This window comes from Trachinotus anak, unplaced genomic scaffold (assembly GCF_046630095.1).
Source record: "Trachinotus anak isolate AG129_WGS33_773 ecotype Australia unplaced genomic scaffold, CSIRO_AGI_Tana_v1 ptg000002l, whole genome shotgun sequence".
Lineage (NCBI taxonomy): Eukaryota > Metazoa > Chordata > Actinopteri > Carangiformes > Carangidae > Trachinotus > Trachinotus anak.
Genome location: NW_027273853.1, coordinates 13836816 through 13852367, shown reverse-complemented (window position 1 = coordinate 13852367; position 15552 = coordinate 13836816). Strand labels below are relative to the sequence as shown.

Here is a 15552-nt window from a genome sequence, read left to right as displayed (position 1 = left end):
TCGCAAAACAAAGCATTAACTGAGAATAAAACAAACAGGTATTGAAACCGAGTCTGTGCTGCTGAAATCATGATGGTGCTTTAACTGGAAGACAACAGTGAACTTTTGATCCTATAGAGGGGAAGTACAGCATGTGATAATCTGAAGAAATCATTGAAATGACTCCTCTGCATCTGCTGAACTTTACAGTATGAGGCTTACAATTAATCATGTAGCAGAAATCTTGCAGCAGTTTACTATAATTCAGTGTGACAGGAAAGTTTGAGTAAATCAATCTGTTTTTCTGGATGTGTATTCTCCCTTTATCGCAAGCTTTTTTCTGTCTGTGTATAGGCTACTTTTGGTTTTATTTGCTGAGGCAGCCTGAGTTTAACAGATTATTATCATGGACTAAATCACAGGCTACTAAAGGAAATCACAGAGCGCCCCAAGGGCTGCCATTACTGAATGCTTCTTTCATTTGTTGCTGTATAGTTATAATATTATTATAATATTAATAGTTATATGGCTGACTGTCACGGATTTGTTCTGTAAAACGAAGCAGAAACAGAACCGCAACAGACCCATACACAATTTTTTTTAAAAATCAAAGCGTTTTATTCATCCAGTGATATGCAAAGCAGATCGGTTGTGTTAACTCGCCATAATACCTCAGCAAGGCAGCGACTCCACCAGCTGTGTTTGAGATGGGGCCTGCATCCGGCACCCCTAAAACCATTCTTTTCACACTGGGGTGTCACTCTTTCATGTTCCTCTGTTACATCAATGTAAAATATGCTGCCTCTCAGTGGCCATCTGGAGAGGGCAGGTCAGAGCTGTGATAGTAAACGAGTGGATTACAGGGGTCAGTTTCTTGCTGGATGCACAAAGGAGTGATGTAATGTGACAGCTCTGTCCGGTAGCTGCATGAAAATAACATCTACCGCACCGGTGTTAATAGAAGGTGAAATCACAGGCTCACTGACAGGTTTTAACGATCAGCTCTGCATTTCTGTTTGCCTGTCAGACAGTAAGAACACTAAACCGGGCTGCTTCAGTCAGATAATGTAAGTCTCTGCCTTCCCCGGTGTGTTGGATTTTCCAGATCAGCGGGAAACTGGAGCAGAGAGATCCAGTTATGTTGTAAGGAGTGGAGGCTTGAAAAGCTACAGAGGAAGAGGGTGGTGGTATTTTCCTGCATGCAGTCTGATCCTAAAACACAGGTGCAGCCTCCATGCAACCCACTCTGCCTTTGAGCATACCCCAACCACCCACCCCCCTCCCTGCTGCAAAGTGTTTGTCCACCTGATCCTCCATTAAATCCTGATTATTATGGATTTGTCTTTCTCCAACCTGTGATTTGCAAAGATGAGGGACTGCTAAAGGTTATCTGGTGATGGTGTAGCTCTGACAATGGCGCTATCAGTAGGAAATCAATGTCAGATATTAGTAAAGCAATGTGCACAAGGAGCAGCAGTTTAATCTTCATTGCGTTGTCTAATGTGCAGAAACAAAACCGAATGAAGGCAGATAATAAGGTACTCATCCTCACTACCAATAAAGAAAATGATATTTGATTCAAGTTAAAGCATTGCTGAGAAGGCAAGGGTTTAGTTTCAGTAGTTTTTATTAAAGAAGAAAAAAAAAGAAAAAAAAAACTTGTTGTTGGCTTGTTTTTCAGTACAGCTACGACTATACTCAGACTCCTGTTCCCTCAAATGGTGTGAGAGAAAAACTGGTAGAAATGATGGGGGTTCACAGCTGAGATTTGGGGCTCCCAGCGGCGTCATGCAGAGCCGATCATTGTCTCTCTCACACTTTCTTACAAGCCATTTCACAACATCCAGACAGCGGATCAGCCCGTATACGCAGCAGCAGCAGCAGCAGCAGCAGCAGCAGTTTTGCCCTCAGGGCTTTTTTCTCCCCGACGTCGACCATAACTAACAATTTGGATTCAACGTGCGGATGAGGGCAATTACTGGACTTAATCTATCACAATGTCTGCTTTCCGATCGACTGGTGGTCAAATGAGTTAGAGGCAATGGCTGAAGAGATCTGAGTCCACCGGGTGCGAGAAGTGGCTGTTTAAATGAATCCCAACTAATAATAAAAAAAAAAAAAAAAGAAGAAGCACTTTGAATTCACTGCAGAGCAGACTTGGGGAAGCTGATCGGTGGACATCATGAACAGATTGGCGGATTTCACGCTCAGAAAACCACTGAGTGCGTTTGATTTCGGATTACTGTGACACACGGGAAGTATTTTTGAAGTGGGAGATTTTTCTTTTTTTTTTTTTTTTTTATTGTTTCTTGGGAGTCTGCTTCCTCTCGCTCCTGTTCGCTGTCCTCCGGGTTCCTGCAGGACTCCAGACTCGCGGAGAGCCCATGCAGTCGCCAAGGTTGGTTCGTCTCATTATTTCGAGACTTATTTTGAATTTGAACCACTGTTATCCGCGTTTATTTTTACACAGGAGTCTTGTCAGTGTTTGCTTTGCTTGCCAAACTATATCTCCGTCCTAAAAAAAAAAAAATGTCCATTTGTCAATCATCAGAAGAGCTGGATTTCTGCTTAGGACTAATTTCTGGTTGTCACACAAGAAACTGGTAGAAAACTGAATTTATGAATACGATTGATGATTTAAAAAAAAAAAAACTGTGTTCACTCGTCTCTAGCCTGTTAAGTATTAGCCATGCAGTCCTGCTTTATTTAGCATATTGTCAGCATTCATTACATTTATTCCCAACCAAAAAACCGAGGAGGTTACTTTTATCTGTGTGGCAATAAAGGATGATCCTGTTCTTCAGAGCAGCGCAACAGGACAAACGCGCCTGCTGGCTGCAGATTTCCACCTTTTACATCCTAATTGCATGACAGCTGTAATTGGAGCAATAACCGAGCTGTCCGTGAAGCTCAAATTTAATGACAGCTTTGGTTGTCCTCATAATGCCATGTGAGTTTGTGTCATGATTTGAGGTTTCATATCGGAGCCCGTAACAAGCGCCATCTGTTGGAAGAGTGGATGACTCCGCGGTGACTGTCAGGACGGACGCACGGAGAAACGTAGGCTAGTGCGCACAGTGAAACACTGCGCAAAAAGAGAGATGTACTTCACCAGGATATTACTTATGTGATACCGTATCAAAATCGTGTCCGCTGTAATCCCTTTAACAACAGGTCTGACATGTGATAGCAGAGATTTAAAGCAGCACACCATAAACCGTGGATGGATTATACTGGATTTATGGACAGGTTTTATTGTTCTGTTATTATATGTCACCTTTACCTGTTACAGCATGTGGGACACATGGTCTGCCTTGTGTCTCTACACACTGTTTCTATGTAAATATTTCCTCATTCATGAATATGGTTTGTCATTTTGGTACAGGGCCATGTGAAATCCTACAGGCCAAGGTAAAACTCTGTCAGTTAAAAGCAACCAAGCAATTTGTCAGACACTAACACAGGCTGTCATCCAGTTCTGATCCTACAACCTAGTCTGGATTGGAAGTGTAGTTAAAATGTTAATATTGTTGCTCTTCTGGGCAACAGCCAATGATTATTTTCACTAATGACCCCTAAGTCTATTTGTCAGATGCCTAAATGTCAGAAAATAGTAAAACAAAACTGCCCATTACAATTTATCATAGCTCAAGATGTCATGTCAAAATTGTTCCTCTTGTCTAACAAACAGCCCAAACCCAAAGACGTTCAGTTTGCAGTGATGTAGAACTGAGACAAACAATGAATCCCTGCTTTGGAGAAGCTGGAAGCAAACAATGTTTGGCGCTGTTGCTCGATAAATGACTGATTTAATTGATTGTCAGAAAAGCTGCCAAATAGTTTTGCGTTGATCGACTATCGATCAACTAATCACTAATTAGAATAATTAGCTATTTCTGATGAGAATAAGGAATTAATAAGGCTGTCCTGGCTGAAGAAATGGATAGTGGACTTGTAAGATAATAATTCATTATCCACTGATATATATGAAAAATCTGTCAAATAATTAGTATCACTAAAGTATGTATAAATATCTAGTGCTTATTAAAGACCAGAGCCTAGTAGTGATTATTATGATACTAGAGATGCTATTATCATTTAATGACAAATAATTATTAGCTTATTCCTCATTAACATGCCATAAAAGAGACTAAAAATCTTAATTGAGTAATTGTCTGAATGGGGGCAAACCATATCAAAGGACATACAAAGTAACATCTTGTACCTTTGTCTGCAAAGTCACTGCAACAGGTGAATACATTACAATACAATACAAGCCACACGCACCATCTATTTTTCATGGATTCTGAGGTTTTTCTACCAACAGTCAGCTAACACTCGAATCAGTCACACTTCAGGAATATCTACATCAAAGCCTTTACAGTGTCTTGCCGACATTTTATGTACTGACTTTGCTTCTACGTCCACGCTGTCACCGCTAAGAGCCAAAAATGTTCCACACGTTATATACCACAGAGCAGCTTATACCCTTCAGCTGCAGTCATTCAGTTCATATATGAGTGCCTGGTATAGTGGAGGTGGAAATCAGTCTGTACAGGGCCACCCTTGTTGAAAACATGCGTAGGCTCAGACCTCATTGTACACTCACGTATCCATCATCCATGAGAGGGACAGCAATCACAAAGACATTCACCGCTCTATGGAAAAATACTGTAAGCCAGCCTCAACCTGAGCACGCAGCCATCTGTCTGGCAGTATTTTGGTTTAAATGGCAGTAAAAGACACCAGTAATGTGCCATTTGTACACCTGGAAGGCAATGAAAAGAGGAGGTATTATGCCTTTTAGAGGAGGGGAACTGAGCAGTGATGGAAATGTATTCAAATCATTTAAGGCAACATGCAAAAAATACTCTCATCACATGTATATGCTTACTTTCTTAATTTAACTAAAGTAAACAAGTATTATCAGGAAAACATACTTATGAATCAAACATAAGTGCACCTCTTATGGTTCTTTTCTCATTGTTGTTGTCAACCTGTAAGCTTGTACTTTGGTTTTGACTTAATGTACTTACTTTTACTTAATGTACTGTTGGGTGGTTTAAACTATTTAATGATTTCCCTCAGAATTTTGCTCATTTAAAACCAGAGGATGATTTTACATCATATATTTACAGGCATACTACACACAATTGTACTTAAATGCTTATTTTCATATTTTTTAGACTTATATCTTTAAATGTGGAGTTTCTTTATTACAGCCCTGCTTCTGTCTAAAATGTAGGTGTCAATCATATATATATTTTTTTCATTCTTATAAAGCCCATATGATTAAATGGTTGCTCTTTACTTTGATGATGTGATATTCAGTTTGGATTTGACAGGTTAAGTTTAGGAGGTTAAATTCCTTTGTAATTCTTTAAAACCCAGTTCCCTCGTTTTATTTTTCCCCTCACCTAGCTAACTATGTCTGACAACATCATACATAAACCAGAAACCATTAGTGAATATGCAATTTGTCAATCAACAGAAAAAATTAATTGACAACTATTATGACAAGCAATTAATCATTTCAGTCACTTGTCAAGCATAAATGTCAACTGTTTGCTTGTTTCACCATGTTAAATGTGAGGATTTGATGCTTTTCCTTGTCATGTGAACTTTAGGTTTTGGAAAAAATAACTGTTTAGTTGCAGCAACCATCATCATTTACAGACTATATTATATCTGCTTGTTCCACTCCTCATTGAAGCTACTTCTGCTGGGTGAAGTATTCAAGATTTTATGGCTGCACTGTTTCATCAAATGAAAATAATCATGATGATCATTTTACTTATCCAACATTCAGCCTGAGATCTTGGTATCTTTAGAAACTTCGGGACCTACATTAGACTAGAAAAAAAAAATATGTGGATTTGTTTGACCTAGCTTTGGCTCTGTGGGCTGGTGGGGAGGGTAACTAGGCTTGTAGCCACCACTTTAGGTTCATGTAAATATGTCATAGTAGTTTTAAAGCTGGCAGCTGACAGCTCCCTAAGAATAAAGGGGATGTTCTTTTATGTTGGTTGTATTCCTCCACTCTCCTCTTTGTATCGACCCCCTTTTTCAGATTCACCGTGAGATTACTGTTGCGATCATAGCAGCAAATCAGACCTCTCTCAAATGGCGCTGTGCGCCGCCACTTTGTGCGTCCGGAGGACTTGGTCGTCGTCGAACAAGTCTGCACATTGAGATGTAACTTGAAACGTGGAAAGGGGGGCTTCAGCTCGGAACAAGCAGCAGTGATTGGTTCAGTGTGTCCGCTGGCCCACAGAGGCTGCACCTTCTCGACACTCCCTAAAAGGAAGATAGGTCGCCCGGCTGCTTTCAGCCGTTGGTCCCGCACTGAGCGTTAGCTAGCTAACTCGGCTGTAGCCGTCGACTCAACTCTACAACCGAAGAGAGGCTAAAAACCAACCATTTCTTACCTGGTAGTGATGAGAGGGCGGGACAGACTTCTTTATGGACTTTTTTTTGAGTTTCCTCAACCAGGACTCGGCGACTCTAACTCTTCTCTGTCCGTCCTTAATGCGGTTTGAGCAGGGAGAGGAGTGAAGTGCGACCCCGAGCTGGATGGATGGTTATGGGGAAAAGAGGAAGACCCTCGGCGCTTGAAGTGTGCAGAGTCCTCGTTGTGTTTCTCTCACTCTTCCCCTCCGGTAAGAAACGACTTCTACTCTTCAGATTAAATCAAATCAGCAACAGCTTTCTTTCTTTCTTTCTTTCTTTCTTTCTTTCTTTCTTTCTTTCTTTCTTTCTTTCTTTCTTTTTTTACATCGACACGGTTCACACACAAACTTTGTCAATTGTAACGTCTCTTCAGAAGTTACACGTTGGGCAGCAAGGTTGCCAGGTCCGGTCACTATTTATCAGCCGACATGTTTTTAGTGATTTTATCATTGAACTAGAGTTACTCAATATATCTAAACATGTAGAAGTGTTTGCTAAAGTCCTCGGATTGCTCCAGATTTAGTTAGATATGTAGAATTCGCAGCAGCAGTCGGTGGAAATCTCAACAAATTCAACGCAAAACCCGATTTAAATGTATTAGATTACAGAGCTCCAGGCAATGTGCTTACGTGCAGGCGTGTGGAAAAGGTTGGAGGTTTGGAAAATATGACAACAAGGCTTGAAGGAGAACAAGTTTACCATTACAGCGCTAAATGTGACTAATCTCGGGAGATTAAGGCAGTGGGGTTTTTTTAATTTATTTTTTTATTTTATTTCATCAGAGAAGGTCAAAGCACACAGAGGTCCTCTTGGAGCTGCTGCAGCTCCCACCCCTTGTTTTGTTTGGGGGATGGGGTATGCCTCAGTATTTCACATTAGCTTCTTGAAAGTAACTGTTTTGTTCCACCCCCTGGTTTGGTCAAGCAAGGAATAGCATTTTTTTTTTTTTTTTTTAGATGTTTTAATTATTTTAAAGAAACGTGTATTTGTAGAGATTGAGGGTGCTTGTTGAAATACTTTTTTTTAATACTTCCCAATTTTTTTTTTTATAAGATTTTTCAAAAGCTTTAGTGAAAAGACACAAGAATATTCCCATTACAATGCAGCACTGTGTGTGGCACTGTGTTAATACAGTAGGAACCCACATTGTTGTGTTTAAATTGACTTAATATGCTTATAACTTGACAATAACATGACTGCAGTTGGTCACTTTTTGCAGTGGAGACGCCTCATTCACTCACCTTGCACGTTTGCCAAACCCTTATCAGTTTTCCTCTTAAGTCACTTACCGTCAAACAACAAGGTGATAATGCACTGATAGTTGAGATCAAGATTAGTTTATTGCCATCTATCAAATGGGTGGTAAATGGAGAGGCAGTGTGGGGGTTGGTGAGAGCTGCGGTGAAGCTTTGAGGAGGGATATTGTTTAAAGTGTGACTTCAAAGTGTTGATATGGCCTTCCCACCTAGACACACTTAGAGAAACTTCTCACAGCCCATTCAAATAAATGGTTTATTAGTCGAAGGTAATACTAGTCAAACATGGTGTCGCAACAGGGCATCCTGAGAGATATTTGAAGAACATTTGTGTAAAGAGTTGGCCGGATGTAGCATTAAAGTTGGAGACAATAATCTACAGTCAAGGAGCGTTTATTATCACTAAAGGTGTAGATTAGGATCCCAAATGGTATTTTTACCTGTACGTAAACCAAAAGCCATTGGTTGTGAAAGGGAAGTACACGTCTCCACAATAAACAGAGAGGTTACCTTATATCCAGGTTGACCTGAGGGCTGGTTCAGACCTATTTACTTACTACCAAAAGGCATTTGTTACATGGGATAAAATGTATAGATTTGTGTAAAATTAGATGTTATTTGAGATTTCTCATGGTGCTTAAACAACACACGGCAGCAGCATACAGTGGTTCCATTTCTCGTTCTTTTTTCCCAGCATTGGAGAGGTTTTTAAAATTTTGAACGTATGCCAACTAGATAATAGACAAAACAAAAAGATAACAATTACTGTTTTGTTAATATCATAATATAACATACAATCTATTGTATGGTATGCAAGAAAAGTGAGACGCAGCCTTTAAGAGAAACAACAATGGCTGTGTGGGCATTAGGTATTAGTTGGCATTCATGAATAGGTAGAAAATTGATCAGTTGGTCAGTTAGTTGATTAGTTAATTCATGAATAGTTTGTTCTTGATTATTAATCAATAACAGCCAAAGTGTATTTATCGCTTAGGTGTCATGGCAGCCTCTGGTGTGGTTCTTTTGTTCATACGTTATCTTGTTCTTCCCTCACAGCGAGTCTGCAGTGCAAGATCCTCAAGTGTAACTCAGAATTTTGGGCCTCCACCTCGAACTCTGGACCAGAGGAGGAGTTTTGCACAGCGCTGCGAGCATATAACGGCTGTGTACGCCGGACTGCACGTACCTGCAGGGGCGACTTGGCGTACCACTCCGCCCAGCATGGCATAGAGGATCTAATGAGCCAACACAACTGCTCCAAGGAGGGACCAACATCCCAACCACGTGCCCGGACCCCGCTTCCTCCTCCACCCCCTCCGCTCCTCCCCGACAGTCAGGAGCGCTCCGATGGCCCGGAAGTGTGCCACTATGAGCGCAGCCTTGCACGCAACACATCGCCACCCAACTACACCCACTGTGGCTTTTTTGGAGACCCACACCTCCGAACCTTTGGGGATGACTTCCAGACGTGTAAGGTGGAAGGAGCCTGGCCGCTCATCCACAACAAATACCTGTCTGTCCAGGTGACCAACACTCCTGTGGTGCCGGGGTCTTTGGCAACTGCCACAAGCAAGGTGGGCGTCTTTTCTGTTCACCCTCTATGCATATATGTGTGTTGTGTGTTTGTGTGTATTGAGGCCAGAAACTATAAATCGATTAATTGTATCATGAGTCCATGAGGGCTATCTGCTGATTATTTTCCTCAGTCAATTGACTAGTTGTTTTTTCTGAAAATAAGGGAGACTGACCCACTGTCAATTGTGACATTTTCAGATGTTATGTTTTGTCTGAGTAACAATGCTAAACCCCAAAATATTCAATTTATCATCTTAGAAAAGCAGCAAAGTTTGACATTTGAGAAGATGAAGACAAGGAATGAAATTAACATTTAAAAAAATATATCTTTCTATTGATCCACTAACTGATTAGTTGACCGCTCTACTCAGCTTCTCAGGAGTTTTTCCCTGTTTTATATCACTGTAAATTGAAAATGTTCGGTGTTTGGTCTGTTTATTGAGAAAAAAAGCAATTGGAAGACTTATTCTCTGTGAATTTGGCAAAAATGTAATTTTTCAACATTTTCTGACACTGGCTAAACCATTAAAAAATAATAGACTAATTAATTTATAATGAAAATAATCTTTAGTTGGTGTCTAAGCTGTACTGATTTTAAAGTTTTTTGTCAAAGATTTAAATTATCACAACTTTCTCTGTTAGTTTTAGATCCCTAAATGTCAGTGCTACAGCAGAATATCATGCTGTATATATTTTTGTGTGAGGCAGTCTCTTCTTTCATGTGGTCAGACAGCGAGAGCTGCTGTGGGGCTGGTTTTCCGTCAGACTGTGGACTCTGGTTAGTGTTTGGATGAGTTCCATAATGACAGATGAAGAAGCCCAGCCCAGCACAATTGTTACGATCTTGATAAGCTTTATAAATGATATGTTAGTGTTAAAACAGCAGTGCTGCGTCAAATGTTAACACCAGGCTCCATTTTCACTTTTCACTGTGGACTGCTCAGGCTGATGTTTGGCCTACTTAGAGTATATCCACACTGAGCGCAGTATAATGTTGTGTCTGTACAGAACTGTAGATATGTTCTTTCTGTTTTCTTTCATAGCTTTATCAGCAGTGCATACCTCATTATTGTTTAGTTTAATGGTATATTGGTTAGTTTGCATGGCTCTCCCGAAAAAGGCTTTCACTCGAACTAGGTCAAAAACAAAGACGTAGGCGTATTTGTAGTTGGCAAATTCACTTAGAGTTGGTCCAATTTTGGTGAAGTTTTGACAGCAGTGTTCGTGGACCTCAGTCACTTTGCAGAGTCTCATAACTGAAGTATTTAGACTGAGGTATAAGGGGACTTTGTCCCTAATCACATTTGTAGAAAGTATAATTTTCTGTAATCAAGGTTTCATAATGATGCTCTATTAGGCATTCATGTTTTTTTAAGCTATTAAAGTAATGGCATTTTTTATAGTGCTGTTCTTGGAAGCAAATGAGAGAGCTGCTTTAAGATCTTGATTCTGGACAAAGGGAAAACAAGGCAGCAGCCAGTGCCACCTGTGCAAACAAGGCCCTTCTGGTAAAAGATCTGCATTTGCAGAGCTCTGTGTTGGTACATTGCTCTCGCTGCAGCAAATAAAACTGTCTGGTTATTTCCATCTTCAGTCTGATGGAGGGATAACGGAGGCATTTTTCCTTTGTTTGTTTTCATTAAGAACTCAGAAAAAAACCAGAAGTTGATGTAGGTGGGAAATGTTAGCCGAGGGTAAAGAGAATTCAGACAGAACCGGTGCAACAGATGAATTGTCAAGCTAAGAGAGGATTCTGTGGACCCCCCCCCCCCCACCCCCACCCCGGTCCTCTGTCCCAAGCGAGCAGACATCAGAGTGCCTAGGCTGTCCTGGTATCGCTGCTCTGACAATGGCTCATTGGTGTCCCGATGAAACCAAGCTTGCAGAGTCCTGACCAGTCTCACTTAATTAGCTGCAGAGTATATCGCTCTGACCTGGCCCGACGCCACTCCCTGGAGCATAGTTCTGGGGTTCACAGGCAGGTTTTTCAGCACTATGAATGGATCGTCTTTGTGTCTGCAAACTGAGGCCTGATTTTACATGGCCGAGACTCATGTTTTTTGAGGGCGTTTACCTTGGCCTCCCCCATGTTGAGCCAACGCTGAAATGTGACACTTAAGTGGGGTAGATGGCACATATTGCACAAACTTGTTCTTAATGCAAAAGTAAAAGCTATTTCCTTTTTTAAATCTGATGAACATTTACTGCAGTTTCCTAGGATTCTATACACAAGCAGAAAAATGCATATGCGCCTGTCTGGGAAGGCTTTAAATCAGAGAGAGATGATTGTGTTTGCAAAATGTTAATGGCATTTCTTCTTGTGTCTTTTATCCCGCAGCTGACAATCATCTTTAAGAATTTCCAAGAATGTGTGGACCAGAAGATGTACCACGCAGAGACAGATGAACTGCCAGCTGCATTTGCAGATGGCTCCAAGAACGGAGGGGATCGGCACGGAGCGAACACCCTGCGCGTGGTGGAGAAGGTTCCTGGGCAGCATGTGGAGATTCAGGCCAGGTACATTGGAACAACCATAGTGGTCCGGCAGGTAGGACGCTACCTGACATTTGCTGTGCGGATGCCAGAGGAAGTTGTGAACTCTGTGGAGGAAGGTGACAACCAGGACTTGTACCTCTGTCTTCACGGCTGTCCTGCCAACCAGCGCATCGACTTCAGTAACTTCAGGGCTCGAGCAGCGGAGGCCCACAGCGCAGGCAGAACCAGGAGCAGCACAGGGGCGCATGGCTTTACCTACCAGTCTGCAAAGGCCAAGTGCAAGGAACGACTCCCAGTGGAGGATCTGTATTTTCAGTCCTGCGTATTTGATCTCCTCTCCTCTGGAGACATTAACTTCACCATGGCAGCCTACTACGCCTTTGAGGATGTAAAAATGCTCCACTCAAACAGCAACAGATACCACATCTTTGAAAAGGATGCTTTTATGAGTAATGCAGCACAAAGGGGCAAAGATTTACTTTCTCTCTTCCTCATCAACCTCCTAGCTGTCTTATTGTGGATTGAGTGTTGCACTGTTCATCTATAGTCCCTTGACAACAATATCCTCATGGTGTATCTGTCAGTGAGTGTTAGAGTACCATTGCTGTGTCGTACATCGGCTCCTCTCTTCTGCTCTGGTTCTATGAAGAGACCTGGGGCCATCCCAGCCCTAAGTCTCATTTTAGTTGTGTTTTCACGTCTTGACTTCGGTCTAATGACAAGGGGAGTCCACCTATCATCACATGTATTTAGCTGCTTCATAGGACTGGTCTTTGAAGAGAGCAGCGGTGAGAGAGCCCACCTACCCCAGAGCTCAGGATATCCACCTGGGATTAAATCCCACATTCTCATCGAGGCTGCATGCCTCTGAGAAGCTGGACAAGATGATCTTTTGCAGAAAGAGGAGTTTGCTGATCCTCCCTCCCCTGATCCCCTCATTGGTGCCAAGCCAGTGAAGCTCTCTGTGGCTCATGTGGCGAAGCAAGAGGACCTGACAGGGGCTTTTGTTAACCTAAGGCCAGAAGCAGCTCTATGTTTGATTAGTTTCCAGCTCTGGAAAAGCCTGAGCCTTGTGGAGGAAGCACTCAGCCAAAAGGATGTCAGAGCAGCGTCTCCAGTTGTCTGCTGTGGAGATTAATGGGTCATATTGTTAGGTTATATGTGTGTGCATGTGTGTGTGTTTGTGTGTGAGTGTATTGGTACAATATGTGTGCAGAATTCAGTGTCTGTGGTTAATTTTGTGTCTTTGTGGGTGCAGGACTTCCCAGAAATGAGATAACAAAACTCCAGTGGGAGAAATCCGTCCCATGTCTTTTTGTTGCACCCAAAATTTCAGAAATAGAGAATAGGAGGTGCTCCAGTTTGTTCAAATGTACTCTACTAGCCAAGTAGCAAATCCCAAAAGGGAACTGATAAAAATAATCTCTTTTCATCCGTACATCATTCCCAGTGTCATACAGCCTTTCCCTCCATTGTTTGATCACAGTGTTTGTATTTTAAGTCTGTAATGTGAATGTAGCTAAAAAGAACAAACTTAGTTAAGGGCACTCAGAGCGTTTACACAATGTATATCAACCAATCACACTATGACACCTCTTTGAGAGCGTTTTGTGACTTTAACTCTCCATTTAAAGTAACAGTGGTAGAGATACTGTTAGTGCTAGCTGTAAAGACGTCACCTCAAGTCAGTTTAGCATTTTATAGACTACCAGTGTGCTGGCCCGACTGCGGCGCATTGAGTAAATGATAAGCATATGTCTGTAGACGTGATTTCATGGCTTAAGTCGTTGCCAAAGAACAAGCCCTTGTGCCAACATTTCCTCAACAACTGAATTTTCATCTTTCAGTCTTAAACAGTTCACATTAAGGAAGGGTTTTTTTTTTTGAGGGGGGGGGGTAATTGTATATAACTTGTGTTTGTGGGTGAATTTGCGGTACGCAGAAAAAATACAGTAACACTGTAAAAGCAGCATTTGTTTCTGTTTTTGCAGTCTCACTTTTTTTTTGCTTTTCTTGGGTTTCATGATAACACTCCTCACTATGAGAGGTTTCCATTTGAACTTTGGCTCTCAGTTACAGTATCTGCTAATGTGTATGTCATCCCTGTAGATACCGTTACTACTCGGGCACAGTTTGACGGTCATTTATCCTTTACACTGAAGTATTTGGCAGGCCTTACTACTGCTATTTGGAATATGTATTGGTGTAGTTTGACAGCAACAAAAAAACATACAAACAAATGATTGTAATGTTGAATCTTGTGTTAATAGATGTAATTTGTCTTGTGCGTTTTACAGTATATGGTTCTACATGTGTAATGTGAGATTGTACATATGTTTTGTGAATTTAAATTTGTATATTACCAGTTGTGTTTTGAATTTATCACTCCAATTTTTGTACATCAGATGCTTTGGTGAATGTGAACTTTTTTTTTTTTTTTTTTTTTAATTTGAAAAGGGATTTTTGCAAAAACATGAACACCACAGAACAGAATATTCAAAAACAGCACACACACTCACTTTGTAGAGATGTTGGTTGTTTTTGCTGACTTTGTTGTAGATGAAGTAAAACACCCTGAATGCAGCCCGCCTTATCTAGAATGTAGGGAATGTAGAAAGTGTTCTGGGGCGTTCATGTTTTTGATTTTGAAGCACTTTATGTTTTCTCTTTCATTTAGCTCTTATTTTGTTTGAAATTCTGTCAGGCTTGTAATGGTTAAAAAGAATAATAAAAAAAACAAAAAACAAAGCAGAATGGGAAATGCCAGAAAGATCAAACTGTGTTTGTATGTAAAGCAAATGTGGTGCCACACGCCAGCTGTTTATAATGTAAATTATTTATTGAATAAAAGAAAATGTCTTGTTACTGAGGTGCCCTTCTGTCTCATTTGCTGTTGGTGTGAGAGCGTTTTTTGAACAGTCACCATGTGTGTTGGCTTGCCATGGTTTGTGTATTGACTGGTGTTTGACTGCCCCCTGCTGTAGAGATGGTGAGATGAACCTGAGCAGATGTGAAAACACAAGAGGAAAAACGTTAATAGTAAAAAGTAAGATTTGAGAGCCTTTTGTAAAAAAGGTGAAATTAGCTTTTAAGTTCAAGATTTAAAGTTTATATGCACTTGTAAGGGATAAGAATATTATGGCTGTGTTGGAAATACAATGATTTCTGCTTTCTTTTCATGTCAAAGAATCACTGAAAATTTAACTATTTCACAAAACATTCACAAATTTGGTGTCTTCTAAAAATGTAATGAGCTAAGAATATACAAAAAGCACAGCTTTAATTTGGTGGTATGTCCCCTTTCATCATAACCAGCTGCTTTTTGTAGCCATCAACAAGCCTGTGGCAGAATTCAATCATCATGATTTCCTTGCATGGACTCATCTTTTCAGGTCAGTCCTCATACACATGGAGTTGAGGTCAGGACTTTGGGAAGGCCTCAAAAGCTTAATTCTAGCTTGATTTAGACGTCCCAAGCCCACTTTTGAGGTGCATTTAAGGCCACTGTACCGTTGGAACACCCAACTTTGTCCAAGATTTAACTCTCTAGCTGCTGGTTTAATGTCCTGGAAAAAAAAAAATCTGCCTACTTCATTACTCTGTCCACTTTCAGTAATGCATCAGTGACAAACATGCTTTAGTGACAGTAAACTGGACTGGTCCCTGAACATGGATGCCATCTACTGGGAGGGGCAGAGCCAGCTCTGGTTCCTCAGGAAACTGAGGTCTGCAGTGAAATGCTGCATGTTTTATCAGTCAGCGGTGGCGAGTTTTCTTTTTGACCTGGACTATGAAC

The 15552-nt window shown here is 41.0% G+C and overlaps 1 protein-coding gene and 1 long non-coding RNA gene across 11 annotated transcripts in view; one reads left to right on the top strand and one right to left on the bottom strand.

The window, feature by feature from the left end:
* The window catches only part of LOC139633816 (uncharacterized), a 147677-nt gene extending 141133 nt beyond the window's left edge, over nt 1-6544 (bottom strand). For all 10 annotated transcript variants that reach the window (XR_011693829.1, XR_011693835.1, XR_011693827.1 and 7 more), the window contains exon 1: nt 6408-6544. This is a non-coding gene — a long non-coding RNA (uncharacterized lncRNA). The remainder of the gene's footprint in view (nt 1-6407) is intronic.
* rgma (repulsive guidance molecule BMP co-receptor a) lies at nt 1347-14621 on the top strand. The gene is made up of 4 exons (XM_071499758.1): nt 1347-2377; nt 6523-6638; nt 8742-9259; nt 11599-14621. The coding sequence occupies exons 1-4, from the start codon at nt 2364-2366 to the stop codon at nt 12301-12303; spliced, it is 1353 nt and encodes a 450-aa protein (XP_071355859.1). The 5' UTR covers nt 1347-2363; the 3' UTR covers nt 12304-14621.
* The last annotated feature ends 931 nt before the right edge of the window (nt 14622-15552 follow it).